This window comes from Buteo buteo, chromosome 12, assembly GCF_964188355.1.
Source record: "Buteo buteo chromosome 12, bButBut1.hap1.1, whole genome shotgun sequence".
Taxonomy (NCBI): Eukaryota; Metazoa; Chordata; class Aves; order Accipitriformes; family Accipitridae; genus Buteo; species Buteo buteo.
The window spans coordinates 5,036,648-5,051,614 of NC_134182.1; the positions used below are offsets into that span (position 1 = coordinate 5,036,648).

Below are 14,967 nucleotides of genomic sequence, written 5' to 3' on the forward strand. Positions count from 1 at the left end.
ACCTGCAACATGCATCTCTACATGCTGTAGTCATGATGGCAGTGAGTATATCTGATGTGGAAGGATTAATGATTTGCTAATCTAGAAGGATTTCTCTTCAGGAGATGTTGGCAGTTCCTTACTGATGAGACCTGACAGTAAGAAAGAGGTTACTTTATCTCTGTGCTGTGATTTCTTTCCTTCCTATAGCCAAGGGGATAACTTCTCAGAATATTCCTCTTAATGATAAAACTTCGTAAATGATTATGAAATGCTTTGGCTGTTAAGAGGTGAGGCAGTGCAAACACTGTAATACACTGGTTTTGTTGATAACCTGCATAGCATTCTCAACCATAATGCCAGTATCTGAGGTAGTTCTTGAAGTCAAATCAACTGGAGTGTGTGTAGTGCTTTGGTGTTCTAGTCATCTTCAGATGCTGAGGGTATGGAATGACAAGTCCCTTAAGGGTTTGAGATTTGAGCAGCGTCACTGGAAGCAAGGGCAGCTGCCAGCTTGTTAAAGGTCTGCAGATCAAGTGCAGCACGGAGCTGTTAGCTGCCGTTTTGGCAGCTATGAAGCCCTGGCTGGAAAACTGATACCGCTTCACTCTGTGCTCAACCCCTCTGCGATGAGACTCCGCTTGATTTTAACCCTTAGGACAAACCCAACACCCCATGCTTGAGTTAGCTGTGGTTGTACATAGACGCTCTACTGAACCGAGTACAAAATTGCCAGGTAGCTCAAGCTTATATCAGGGCAGGGGAGGGGTGGAAGCACAGCTGACGTATGCTCTGGTCTGTCAGTGTCCAGGCTTGATCTTGTAGCCTAAAAAAGATGTATTTGCTTAATGGAAATGCAACCTAAATTAATTGATAGACCAGTAAAACACAAAACTAGGCAAGCTTGTGCTGGGGTGGGGACGAAGGAAGCAAACAGACTTTTTATAGCACAGGGCACTAGCTTGTGCAGTAAGGAAGGAATCAATAGTATAACATTGGGCTAAGATTTAAGCTGGTTGCATACAGAATGTAAGAGACATCAAACTCATACCCTGCATATAAAAACTCTGATTTATTTACATCCGTAAAAAATAAACCTTAATGTTGAGTATGGTCTTATAAAACAATTGTATTCCATAAATGTTGTATTCATGAAAAATGGAAGCGTTGTCCAAAACACCTGTAAAAAAAAAAATATTTTTTTTTCTTTTAAAAAGTGGTGAACCAACCTATCACTTCCTGCGTACTATAGTTACTCTTAATCTCATTCTTGCAATGCAATTGAGGGTAAACACCTTATTTGCAAGAGTCCTGTACATTAACTGTGCTGAAGAGAATCTGTTAGCTATATGTCGTCATGAGTTCATGTTACAAACTAATAGCTTGCTCCTGGAGAACCTCTGTTGAATACAACGCTCAGTTTGCTGCAGCATCCTTAGGGCAGCATCAGAGTCCTTCAGCAGTGCTTAGGTGGGGTCATGTTTGCAATGAGCCTCCTGAAGACCACGGCCTTAGTCAAAGCTGGGGGAGATGCTGTGGTAGGATGCCGACTCATGTACCACATCTTCAGGGGAGCCTGGTTTTTGGGGAAAGAGGCTTTGGCTGACTCCATGTCCAGCTAGCAGACATGTGAGGAGGTTTCCAGCTTGATTGCTGAAGTGTTGTTCCATGTGCTGCTGCAGCTCTTGCACCACAGAATTTGGTGCTTGCGGTATGAATAAATACTTTCTCTTATCACCCATCATGGATGCTGGGAAATTTCAGCATAAAACCATAAAAAGATAAAATGATTGTAGTAGCTGTCCTCCCGCTGTTATGTTTTCACCTTCAAAGCTACATTTAGGTGTGCAAAGTACTGGTTTTCTGCTGCCATATTTCTGGTTTGTTTCTGCTCTGGGTGGCTACTGCCAGCAGAACAGACAACCCCCAAATCCATGCAAAAATGTATTTGTATTTTTATGCAGTTGGGAGAGAACTACACTTCCGATGAAAGAGAAGACTGGCCTGCAGCGTTTGCTCTGCTGATGATCTTTGCAGTATCTCCCTGGTGATTTTGAACTTGATAGGGGATGGTGCATCTGCCTGTGTGGTTACAGGGTGGATCTGTTGACATGTCCTGGCTGTTCACTGTGGGTATGGCTGTTCTGCCACCTCAAGCTCACAAACCCCTGACAATCCAAAGCATCTATTCACGGCGAGTTACTTCTTTATATTCAAACCCCCACCTTAAACATAACAATTAAGGTTTCCTTGTGTCTGTGGTGTAAAATGGCACTGAGCTTATTGAAGGATGGTTGTGATTAAGGCACTAGACTGAAACTCAGGAGTTCAGTGTCCAAAGGTATTCCTTGTACAGCATCAGATGAACCTCAGTTCCCCCATCATGAAGGTGGGCAGGAAGGGTTAAAAATCCTGTGTGAAAGTGAAGTGCCCAGACACCAACACCATGAAAACTGTAGGAAAAATTAAAACTTTTCTTATCAAAATAGGACTGCAAGTGGCTTTTTTTTCTGGATCTTGTTCTGTACTAAAGTTGCATACGAAAACACATAAAATTAAATTAATTAAAGTTACATTAATTAAAAGTTGCATCTTAATTGTGGTGATAAATTAGTTAGGTGAGCAAGATCCAGTAAATTCTGAAACTGTATTCCAGTGAGTGCTGTAAAAGCCTAGCATTAATCAACTGTAAATAACTTGTGTTTTTATTAACAAGAATCTGTCTAGACTTTTCGGTGAAATTACAATAAATTCCCTCAAACTGCATAAATCAGAAAGAATATAAACCTGTTTTGGGGAGAACAGGATTCTCAATGGTAGCATTCTCTTCTTTTATGGAAAAAAAAAAAAAAAGAAAAAGATACATGTCCTTAGGTGCCTCAGGATTTATAATGTTGTTTGATTGGGCTATTACAAAACCACTCTAATCAGGATTAAGCCTTGTACCCTGGAAACTAGAGGTGATGAGATTACATGATAATCAAAGGTGATTTAGAAGATCAAAGCCTTTTTGAAGGAATAAGATCCCTAATTTTATTCCTTTAAAAGGGGTTATCGTGCTTTAACTTGTATTTGACCTTATTCTCTCTCTGCATGTTGGTAAATACCTAGTGTAAAGACGTGGCTTTGCTGAAGGCATTGATGTTTTTGCTATAAAACTCAACCAGTCCAGGACTTTACCTCCTCCGCTGGAAATGTCACAACAGCCATTTTTTACATAACTGAAACTGTGATGCCTCCTGAATAAATAACATGTAAAATAATGATAATTTCTGATAGTTTTGGAACCCCTTTAGATAAACAGTGAAACAAAGGACTTGGCTACAGGTCCTGTCTTTATCAAACCAATTTGCCTCAGACTCACCCAGCTGCAAAGTGTTTCTTTTGCTCAGCGTAGATCTTCGAGTTAAACCATAAAATGCAATCCAAAGGGGAAGCAGGTGGCTACCACTCTGCTGATACTTCATTAGATTGTTGGGGCCAGTTTGGGTTTTTAGATGCAATGCCATCATATTGTTTCCTTGCGAGAAAAAATGAAGCCGTGTTTTCGGAGGCTTGGGTAAGGCTGTTTCCTTCCTCTGGGCCCTCTGGCGTTGCTCGTGCCTCTGCCTTCGTGGGTGCTTCTGCTGTCAGTCCCTCTGCAGCCCCTGGCCCACAACGTAGAGCTCGGGGTGGGAAGCGGATCTGTTGGACTCCTTGATTTCAGGAACGCAAGGGCTGTTCCAAGAGTCGCCTGCTTTTCTAGGGCCCTCCTCCAAGCTGCAGAAGGAAAGATGCTTAAGTTAAGAGGCTAATGAATCATGACTTTTAAAAACAGCGCTGATTAGACAACGTAAACCCACGAAGCGCAAATGCTGCACAATACTGTGTCACGCCCTGCCTCCTCCTGTATACATGCTCTTTATATGCACCATCCAGATTTTATTCTTGTGATGCCAAATGCACTGTACTGCCCCTCCCAAAACTCTCTTGGGAAGCTAGTGTTTTGTATGTTTAACAGGGGATCGGTGTGAATCTGGGTTCACTTGCAGATAGAGACAGATTTGAATGAAAAGTCTTGTTCCAGACTCCTGGAGAAAAGGTCTTAACTCTGTTATGCATCTGCTTAGCGTGGCTACAGTGATTTCTGAGTATGCCAAAATGACTGTGGGACGGGTATTCTGGTGGTATAAATCTGCCACTCTTGAGACAGGGGAACTGAGACACAGAAAGTGTAAATGATGTTCCTGAGGTCGCATTGGCAATCTCTAGGGGCACAGGGACTTTATGAATCAACACTGATTATAGCAGTGGAACTAGTCATCAATATCTCACGCCACGGGCCTTCGTGCTGAAATGTGCCCTGTGTTGCTGTAACTAATTAGAGTGGCTTAAGCTCAATATGGGGAAATATTCCAGAGTTATTTGGGAATCATTACTGTATTTTAAGTACATAAACTGCTAAACTGAATTAGATTTCAACCACAGACAAGCTGTTACTTTCCTATTCTGACTGCTAGGACTTTAATGATTTGAACTGCCGAATGAAGAGGATTGTGATACACGGCCAGCCATGAAACTAATCCAGATTCAAATAACCCCCAGCTGCAGAAGGTCTCACTTGGGCTACTTGCTTTGGGCCTGATTCAGTCAACCCAATCCATTCTTGAGCCCTCCTTGAAGAGTATCTTAAAGGCGATAGCATTTAATCTTTTATCTCTGCTCTACCTCTTGGGAGATTAGCAGTCTCAATGAAATATTATTTCATTTAACTGTATACACAGAAGTCCTATTACAGATTAACAAGATTTCTGTGAGCAGAGCAATTGTACATGTTAAGCCTTGATAAGATGCCAATAACTGCTGATTGCTGTCAAATGACCAAGCTTAGAAACCAGCAAATTTAGCCCAGTCTATCCATCCACAGGCTGTCCAGATGGGAACCGGTTGTACTGACTTGAGCACTGAAACATGAGCCTGAAACTCTTGTCCAGGTACCCTAAGACTAAACAGAAAAGCTCTAGCTCCAGCCCTAGTTAGGGGTAACGGTATTTTAAGTCCTGATACTTTCTTAGAGCATGGGATGGGCAGGAGACATGCTTGGGAAAGGAGCGCTTTTTGCCTTGTAGGGGAGCAGTGACGGTGCAGGAGACACTCAAATCTGTGCACAGCACTGACGTTTAATGCCTGGCAATGCTAGCTAGCAAAATGAGTTAGAAGTTGACTTTTTTTGTGTGTGTTTCTGCTAAAATAGGGTGGGTGGGAGAGGGGACTCAGCTGCCTGATGAGGAACACGTTGCTTGTACAGGCTCCTGCCAGATTATCTTTAGCAATCTGCTTCTCAGCAAATGGATGTTTTAATTGGGCATGGAAAAAGTGGAGGGATCTATCCTGGAGTTTGTGAGCATGGGACAAACTGGCTAACTCACTGATTTTCAAAATGTTTTACCCATAAAAGAGTGATGCTTTTGCAGGTTTGACTCTGTCTCCCCTCCCTCCTGCAACTAGTGTTTGAAGCTGCTAGTAACACACAAAACCCCCACACGGACAAAAAAAAGGCATTGTTATATTTGGAGAGGAGAGGTAGAGCAAGGGAAGGAATGCAGGAGAGGAGATTGACAGCTGGGTGGGAATAGCTTGTGAATTTGAGACCAGATGCAAACATGGCCAGAATGAGCAGGTTTAGGTATACAACATCTGGTTTAGGGAGACATTTTGAAATTTCCCTCTGTCAGCTAAATGAATTGCAAAGCAGAGGAAGCCCTGGATGTTTAATGAACTTGAAGGGGAAAGATGGATCAGAGTGTGGTGCTTTGTCTGTTATTGCATCTGCTATGAGAGCAGGGGTCAGCATCTGTGCACAGGGATGTGGTGCTCACAGCTGTGGCGACCGCTCCGGTCCTCAGTGGAAGATGAACAGCAGTGATGTGAGGGGCTCTTGGAACTTTGGCCACGTGCTGATTCCTAAAATGGTCCTTCTTTGGCCATTGGCACATTTGCTGTGGTATTTGTATTAGACCATTCAATGCAATGTCTGTAAAAATTTACTGAAGGCAGCTTATTTTAAGCGTAAGAAAACACACAGTAGTGTATTGCATCTTAAATCAGTGTGTGTGGTAATTAATGGGCTAAATTTCCCTTTTGCTTATATTGATATAAATTTGGACTAACTCAGTAGGACTACTTTTGATGTCCATTTGTATAAATGGTAAGCTGAATTTGGCTCAGGATACATATAGTTCTTCCAAAGTGCTGTATATCATAACATTAGGATATATAATTTTTTTCATGAAGGGGATGATTTTATTTACAGTTATTTTTTTATATTACTCTCTATGTTCTGACAGACTACAATAGAAAGATAATACACCCCATTGAAGCATAAATTAGCTAACAATTTATAATAGACTGTTTTTAAAACTGATCCATAAAGCTGCCAAGGGCTTTTGTCTTGCAAGGTTTGACATAAAGCCTCTTTTGAAAACATTTATTTCTGCTAGCAGGCACTGGAGTAGACAACGCTGACTTCACACAGTACATAACAACAACAGAAAACCCAGCAACAATGTACAGGACTTTCAGGAAATCTTCAAATGTCAGAATATAATGCAATATTAGAACTGGGAATGCAAAACGGTTTGCATTTCCCACTGTTTTTTGCATGTTTTGTTCAGCACATTCCTCTACTGTCAGTGTGGGAAACTTGGTCCTTATTCTGTCTTTGGGGACTTCAGTATCCACGACTGTCCCTGTACTTGCAATGCATTGAGTGCTTGCGTGATTTTAACTCCTGCTAGGATTAGTCTTGCAATCCCTACTCATGGGGATGATTCATGTGATTTCAGCTGTTCTGTGGCAAGAGTAAAAGTACTCCTCACATGAGGAAAGGTTACCTGAGAAGGGTCTTAATCCTCTTGCGTAGCATAGAGCTTAATAGACTTAAACATCCTAAGATGCTAAGAAACTAGAATAACACCACTTTGTAACTCTAGGCTGTTACACTGATCTTTGTGTATTCCCTAATACCCATTCCTGTTTTCTGGCTGGTTTTGTGATTTCTTTTTTTTTTTTTTAAGTGGTAGAGAAAATTTAAAGCTAAGCTCAGATTTTTTAACAATGGCCATCAATGCTTTTGCAGACTTGGAATTGGTGTATGTTGATGCTTCAATTTATTTAAACTGACTTTTTCAGAGCAATGAATCTCCAGTAGCCATGGGAGGTTTTTCCACTTTGAAAACTGGGACCCGTCAGACCTGAAATCAGCATCCAGACCTGAAAGCCTACACAAGAAGCTCAAAATTTCAAGCTATAATTACGTCCATACAGATCTTTGCCTACACATTATCTGTCTGCCATTCTTGCCAGCTGATTAGAAACATTCTAATACAGATTTCAGCTGAACAGTTTACTGGCTTAAAGGCTGATTTTAGGAATGATACCCTTCCTCTCGGTCCAAGCCTACCTTCTCATGGTTATTTAAAGATATTTATAACCTGAGGGTTACTTCAGATCTTTTAGGAATTGAATGTGGATGTCTTTAGCCCCCATGCAAATAAGGGGAGTTCTGTGCCATGAAACCAACACTGAATTTTCCCTGGGGTGCCTGTCACAGCAGATGTGTAAGTCTAAGGCTTGAGCAAGCCGTGGAAAATTAACTCTTCCCTTTACTCAAACTGGTAGTCTACTGAAATCTGGGGCAATATAATAGAAGACAAGAGAATAATTTCAGTTGGAAGGGATCCACAAGAATCATCTAGTTCAACTACAGTGCTAACTTTGCCCAGCCATCTGTTCTGTACATGAACAGGCCACTTTTCTGGGAAATCTCTAACGACATTAAACTCCCATCAGGAGTTTAGAAAGCCGATGCAGTGTTATGCTTCTGCTTTCTCAGCCTAAAGTGGAAGGTTTCTTACCTTGCTTGGTTAAGCGCAGGTTCGCTGCCAGCTGTTACGGGAGCTGGAAGACGAAACTGGACCCCTGGTCGGCGGTCAGAGAAACTTCTCCTCACGAAAGGCTGAGGATTGGCAGCACTCAGGGACAGCTTTCTAGTCCGGTCTCCGGGCTGCCGGAAAAGCAGACTGCTCTTTTGGGAAATCTGTGAAGCTTCAGGCTGGCTGGTTGCCTCCGCAGCGGCTTTGGTGGGTACCGGTGGAGGTCTGGCTTCAAATAAGGAAGAGGTGGCGGGGCAAAATATCGAACGGACATTGCTGCCCCTTTTGGAGGAGGAGAGCTGGTGCTCGTCCCCAGCATCCAGCCCAGCTCTTGGCCCCTTGTAGGAGCGCGATGGGGAAGTTGGTGGGGAGGGGGCAGTGGGGAATGGGGGGGGGCTTGCATCTTGGCGGTAGGATGGGGAGCCCGGGAGCCGGTGCGGCGTCAGCGAGCTTTGCCTGTGTCCCGCGGGAGGGCTGAGTGGTTTTCGCTGGGGTGGCGGAGAGGGCAGCTTCTTCTGCAAGGGTGGGCTGGGCACCCTGGGGCTGGAGGGGGGACTGGGTTTCCTCTGCGCGGTGGGTGAGCTCTGTTGCGGGTTGCTAAAAGCCTGCAGAGAGTGTCTGTGGTGTGTTGGGGGGCTGAAAAGCCGTTTCTCAGTTGGCGGAGAAGAAGGAGGAGTTCTCACTGGGGAGACCCTCCTGGCAAACGCTGAGCCTTTTTCGTTTCTCCTGAGCGAATCGGGAGAACCGTGCTTCTGGTATTGCACTGAAGACGCAGGTGAATTGGGCTCTTTGCTCTCTGAGCTGTTGCTGTGTGGTTTTGAAACCCCACTGGGATTTTGAAGAGGAATAATTTTATGAGTTTGCTTGTACAAATCTGCAGCCTCTTTTCTTTGGGTTGCCAATATCTCCTCCTGGGTAGGGATGTGCACGTTGGTAGGGTTCAGCTCCAGAGAGTACCTCTGCAGTTTCTCATCCCCTGCTCCAGTATTCCTTAGACCTTTATTAGCAATTGCACTGGGGCCGCTGATATTTTTACTTGGCAATAAGTCAATGGACTGAAGGGAGGCTTTCATTTTTGGGGAAACTTGTGATCTCTTAGTAGCATGAAATTCTGTTTTGGTGGGCTTTTTGGCATCTTCTGAAGAGTTTCGTTCTATTCTTGCAGTTTCTTCAGGCTCAGATAAGTCAAAAGAAGTGTCCATTAACATTTCAGGTGGTGGTGGTGGCAGGCTCTCAATGTCTTCACCAGTCTCTTCCTTTGTGTCCTTCTTGCTTAATTCTGTAGCTGGTGCAGGAGGAAAGGCATTTGGGAAGTCAGAAGAAACTCCATCGGTGTTCAAAGGGTTTGTGTCTTCTACTGGGGAAATACGATGCTTAAGATTTAAAGGTGCTAGGCCTCTCTGAAAGGGAATGGTGGGTGGGATGACTGGAAGTCCAAATTTTCTGATGCACTTTATTGGTCCTAAAGATCTCAAAGGTGCATCTTTTACAAGGTCGTCAGTAGGACTGAACGTTTCGATAAGCTTTTTGACAGTCTGTCGGGGGGCACAGCTGCTGCCACTGAGCGTTTGGGCTCCAGGAGGCTCCTTTTCTTTGCCTCCTGATGTCTCCTGGGTGGGCACAGTAGCTCTTAAAGGCTTCCTGCCTCTTTTTTCATCCAGCTGATGGGCAGGATTTTGATCAACTGTGAACAAAGGGACTTTATCCTGGTTAGGCAGGATGCTGAAATTTTTTGAGAGGCACGCCTTCAGTTTGCTGGAGGACATAGACATAAGTTGCTCATCCTGCAGATAGAGTGCTGTTCTTGATTTCCAAGGCTCTGGGTTGACATCCGTATCCTTCTTTCCATAAAACATTTGCAGCCTTTTGCTGAGCTCTTTTTGAGTTCTCTGAAGCTCTAGGAGGGTCGGGTCCTCTGCCTGGCTCCTGAGGGACTCCTCTGACCTGGACCGTTGCTGTTTCCTGAAGGTTTTCTGGCTGCCCGTTGCTGTACTGGGCCTTGTTGTTAGGACTGCTCTTCCACTCTCATCCTCTATCCATTCTTTACGCCTGGATTTAGCTGGGACAAACTTAATTTTTTCGCTGATGGCATCTTTCATCTTCAGAATAATCTCCTCTGTCTCTGCGTTCTCCGTCCTCTTGGTGGACTGCCTTTGTGTGTTATCAGCAAGTGCAGGTGAAGATAGGGACCTCCTTGGCAGAACATCCTTCCCCATTTCTGATAAACTTGTGTTGTCGTCATCCTCCCCCAGGGTGCTCCCTTCATCGTCGTCATCATCATCATCAGAAGGAAAATCTATTGATTCACAGATTTTGAAATGTTCACCTTCCTGAGTAGAGTCAGACTGGAAGGAGTTATAGCAATGGCTTTTGCTCAAGCTTGCATATTGGGGCATGGTAGAAATGCCCCCTGGTACTCCACCCTGACAAGAAGTCGCTTCCCTGCTCTGCACAGATGAATAAAATATACCTTTAAAATGCCTTTCAAGCGCACAGCCATGGGATGCAGCTGTGCCCGGTGACACTGTCCCATCAGGCACGTGCTCGACTGTTCTGGCGTGCTTGTGAGACAGATGTCCATGTGCACAGGAATCACAGCTTGCTTGTCCTCCGTGCTGGCTGAGAGCACTGAACTCTTTGAGGGATTCGTTGTCCACGCCAATGCCACTGTCCTCAGAATACAGAGTCCTGTCATCGCCTTGGGACGGGGAGGATCCCACCGTTGAGGCTTCAAGCAGCCTCACCGTCTGTAGCAGGCGCTCATCAAAGCTTTGCTTTGCTTTCAGTTTTCCTTCCAAGGTGCTTGCAGCAGACTGCAGGTAGCTGCATGTCTCCTGCAGGGCGTCGGAGGTGAGGGAGGCCAGCGTCCCACTCAGTAACTGCATTTTATTGACTGTGTACTGCAGTAGTTGTTGCAGGAGATCAGGGTGCTCCTTCAAATCACCTTTTTCTGCTGGCCATGCCAGATTCCCACCTACATCTTTGAGAAGATTTTCCCCATCATTGGCAATTTCTTCCAAGAGCTGGTTGATTTCATCAAAGCGAAGTACCAAAAAGGTTACCATCTGCTGTAGGAAGAGCTGAGTTTGGGTAGCCTGGTTGGCCATGTGAAGTATAGATTCATACTTGGAGAGGTTGGGATTTAAGTAGGCGTATGCACTCTGATGAGCCTTAACAAGCACTTCTGGGAAATCTACCTTTTTCTCTGTCTCGCACGGGGCCAAAACAGACTTTTCTTTACTTTTGCTAGGTCGACCTTGCTTTGCCAGCTTATGATTTTTTTGCTTCTTTCCTTTCTTTGGGATTTGCTTTGCATTGCTTTCATTCTTGTCATCCCAAATGAAAGCTGATGCTTCCGATTCACAGGAGCTTTGCTTTCTGATCTGTATGGCCTCAGTGATGTGTTTTTGAGACTCAATCAGTTTGGACATAACGACTTCAGCATCTGTGGCTGTCCTCTCAATTTTTTTGTCTTCCCTGGAAATCAGGGGATCTGAATGAGCCTTGGAATATAACTGCAAATGATCATTTTTGTCCTCCTCTGATAGTTTATCCTCCTTTTCTTTCCTCTGGATCTCATATTGGTGGAATTCATCAATATAGTAGCAAGATGAACCTTTAACCAGCAGAGGGATTCCTTTCTCTCCTGGATCAATACGCAAAATACTTTTGGGTTTATTCAAAGCCTTAAGACTACTTCTTGCAATAGTATTAGCAATCTCACTGTGAGAAGGTGTGCAGCCCATCTTTTCTCCGTCTTTGGCTTTATTTTTGATTAAAAATCCAGATGAACTAGGGAAAACACAACAAAGAATTAAACTCACTGTTTCGTCCCGAACTGCAGACTGGCCTTTTTCTCATGAGCTTTCCATCACGATCCCAGTTCTGTTGTCAGTTTTCATTGTTGTTTGCCTTGAAATCTCACGTGCTTACTGCCTAGGATCTGCTCTTGAAGTTGTGCCCTGCTCCGTGGTACGTTCCAACTCAGGTGTTCTTCCTTGATTCAAAAAGGGAGTGTGAAAGCTCTGCTGCATTTAGAGCTAATGGATTAAGAGGACTTGTGTGCCTCACTTCTGTCTTGACAGATGTCCACTACAAATAAGATTTTAAGCTCATTAGAGTAAGCAGGCACCAGCCAGTCAGCACCCGTGTTGTATTTATAAAGGCAGATTTTTTTTTCCTGCACTATATTGGGAGGCAAAAGGACTTCGTACCTGTTCCTCCTTTTTTCCCTTGTTGCAAAAACATAACATACAATTGAATGCAGAGATCCAAAGGAAGAGACTGTATTTTGAAACCTTTTTGAAGGGAAACTATTTGAACAGGTGTGGAAATGCCACTGGATACTCCTTAACCGAGAGAAAGGTGACCTTGACCGAGTACGTACCCACTGGAGAGTACAAGACATGAAATCAAATGGGTTAGAGATGCCTGTTAGACTTCTGCTTGAAGGGTCTTCAAAATTTTCCCCTACTTGCAAGTGACAAGCTGTTTACTTTTTCCTTCTAAGACTTCCAAACAAGATTTTGAATTTTTTTTTTCTTGCCCTCAGGTGACCATCCTTGGAAAGTATTTTTTCTCTTCTAGATAGCTTCCCAACCTGAAAACCCAAACTGCACAATAACAGTATTTGTAGAACAAGTTTTGCATGTGTTGTTAAGATTGTGTCTGTATCTAGTGGACCTAAATTGTAGAATTTCAGATTAAAAAAAAATTAAATGAAAATTCACCTTTTCCTTCCTCTGAGTGTCTTGGGATAAAATCTGAAGTCACAGAAGTGACTTGCTTCCCTTTATTTCTTTTTCATTGGCCAAGGCTCAGTTCTCTTAACTCCAAGACTTTATGGGTTAACACTCTAAGGAAAAAAGCTAACAAATTAAAAATATAGACCCATTTCTGAAAAAAAAATAAAATCAAAAAACTCAAAAAAACCCCAAAACAACCTGTTGTTTGAATCACTTCTGAGGTCAGAACAGAATAATACCACTCTGAAAGAGAAGTTAGAGGAGCCAAAGTAGGAATTGGGTGAAGCAGAAGATACTTATCTTTTCCAAGTATTTATTTACGAAAGGCAGTATGTGGATGAGGGTGATAATAGCAATCACCCCCAATTTCCCTTTTCATTACTCAGACTGGCCTAAATGGATTTGTCTTCTAATTTCCAGATGCAGCTTTTCTACTGAAGGTGGCCATTTCTCAGTGTTGCAAAGGTTACAGACAGCAGCGGCCAACTCTAACGCTGGCTGGAAGCTTATGGGTTCTCTTTAGCAATGTGATTTCTAACTGCATGGTCATGGGCATCTCGTCCGATTCCCAAAAATCTTTGCGTGCTGCCAAGCCTATAAAACATTCTCAGACTTTAAAGAACTGCTTACATGATTCATTCCTTGCTGGACTGCCATAGCTGAATATCTGCATGGAAAGTCATTATTCTCTGTAGCCTTATTGTTCAAATATCTTTTTCTGTTCAACAGGGGCAGAAAAAATTACCTTGTTTTACAGGGGACAAGGCATGACAGTGATTCCCAGGAAAATTTTTACAACTCTGTATGCTTTCTCTGAAGTAATTTTTCTGGAACACAGAAATTGTACTTAATATACATGATGGCAGAGTCATTTCCCTCAATGCTTTTCTGGAGGGTGTCAGGTAACTACTTCTTGGTTCCACTTCTTGCAAGTCACGTAGTTCATGCTCTGGCTGCTTCTGTGTCTCACCACGGTGTGGTTTCTACACAACTGTCCCAGCTCTTTTTGCATTCCCTTTTAGACACATATCTAATGTGTTCAAAGTGGAGAAATGGAGCAGATTTAGGCAGCTGCTTCATCCTAGTGATCCTAATGGGCAGAATGCTATAGCCCTCCACAGTAAGGCAAGGAAAACGCAGTAGATCAAGCAACTAGCCTTGGTGTACCTCTTCTGTTTACAGTGGGAGTTGAGGGACATCTTTATGTAGCTGTTTAATATTTGTGCTATAAAATGTCTTGTGACTTTACTTCAAAAAGCAGCTCCGACAGTGCCATTGTTCACACCGGGAATTTTGACAATTAACTCCAGGCATGTTGTTTGTTGTGTTTGGGAAGTTCTTTTTCTTCACTTTTTCCTTTGATTTTATAGTCACGTCACTTTTGTTATTTTGTTTTTTTTTTTCCTAGTTATTTGCAGGCCGTGCATTAACATCTTACAGGAAATACATGGATGGTTAAAGAAAAGCAAAATCCTGTTTTATGATTATTTATTATGTAGTCATTTATTATTTCAAATAGTAATATTAAATCAATATTCAATTTATTATTTATTTATTATTAAAGAGTGATCCAGGGTCATAGAAAATGTGTTTTAACAAGGCATCTGCTTTATCCTAACTTTAATTGCAGTTTGCATGTATATACAATATGACTGTTTAATGTTGCGTGAAATTTTTGAGCTTCTGTGAGAGAGCAGGAACTTTGACATGCCTGTTTCCAACCACTTATGAAACTCCATTTTCCTCATCAATATTCTTGTTACTAAGTAGTTATACATTGCTTTGCATGTCTGCGGCACTTCAGAAAAACCCAAATGCTTTACCTCATGGAAAATGCTAAGGAAAATGCTTTGTCTCATGGTCATGCAACAAAAGAGAAGACAAAATGGGTAACTTAGATAAAAAACAGTGGTAGAAGAGAATACTGATGAGGAGAATGACAAGGAAATATTTTTGATTGTAAGGGGGTTAGATGAATTTGTAATCTGTAATTTATGATTGCTATACGTTGATGCCATTCCTAGTGCAGTTACTATAGTAATGTATTTTGGTGTACAGTGCTACTGTTGGCAGAACACAAGTTGAAAAGGAAACAGTTGGTTATGTTCAAGTAGCTGCCCCAAGTGTGTTACCTGTGTAGTTGCTGACTCAAGCAATTTTACAAGTGCCCCAGATGAAGACGAAACTGTGTTTGAGGAACAGACCCTAGGAAAGCACCAAATGTAAGATAATTAAGGATTAAAGGAGACTTTCCTTTGCATATGGCCTGTGTGTAAATTGCCTCTGCTCTTCCTTTCATATACTTTCCTCCTACTGTTAAAATTGGCAGT

General features: G+C 42.8%; 1 protein-coding gene across 1 annotated transcript; it reads right to left on the reverse strand.

The window, feature by feature from the left end:
• Positions 1 to 3,572: 3,572 nt before the first annotated feature.
• On the reverse strand, positions 3,573 to 11,638 carry PCARE (photoreceptor cilium actin regulator). The gene is made up of 2 exons (XM_075042008.1): positions 7,875 to 11,638; positions 3,573 to 3,738 (listed from the first exon to the last, which is right to left on the reverse strand). Exons 1-2 carry the CDS (start codon positions 11,636 to 11,638, stop codon positions 3,609 to 3,611), a joined length of 3,894 nt encoding a protein of 1,297 aa, XP_074898109.1. The 3' UTR covers positions 3,573 to 3,608.
• Between the last annotated feature and the right edge of the window lie 3,329 nt (positions 11,639 to 14,967).

Coding starts and splice junctions, on each gene's coding strand:
- PCARE (XM_075042008.1), bottom strand. CDS start 11,638: ATGGGCTGCACACCTTCTCACAGTGAGATTGCTAATACTATTGCAAGA. Junction 3,739..7,874: donor CCTGCGCTTAACCAAGCAAG/GTAAGAAACCTT, acceptor TTCCTTCTGCAG/CTTGGAGGAGGGCCCTAGAA.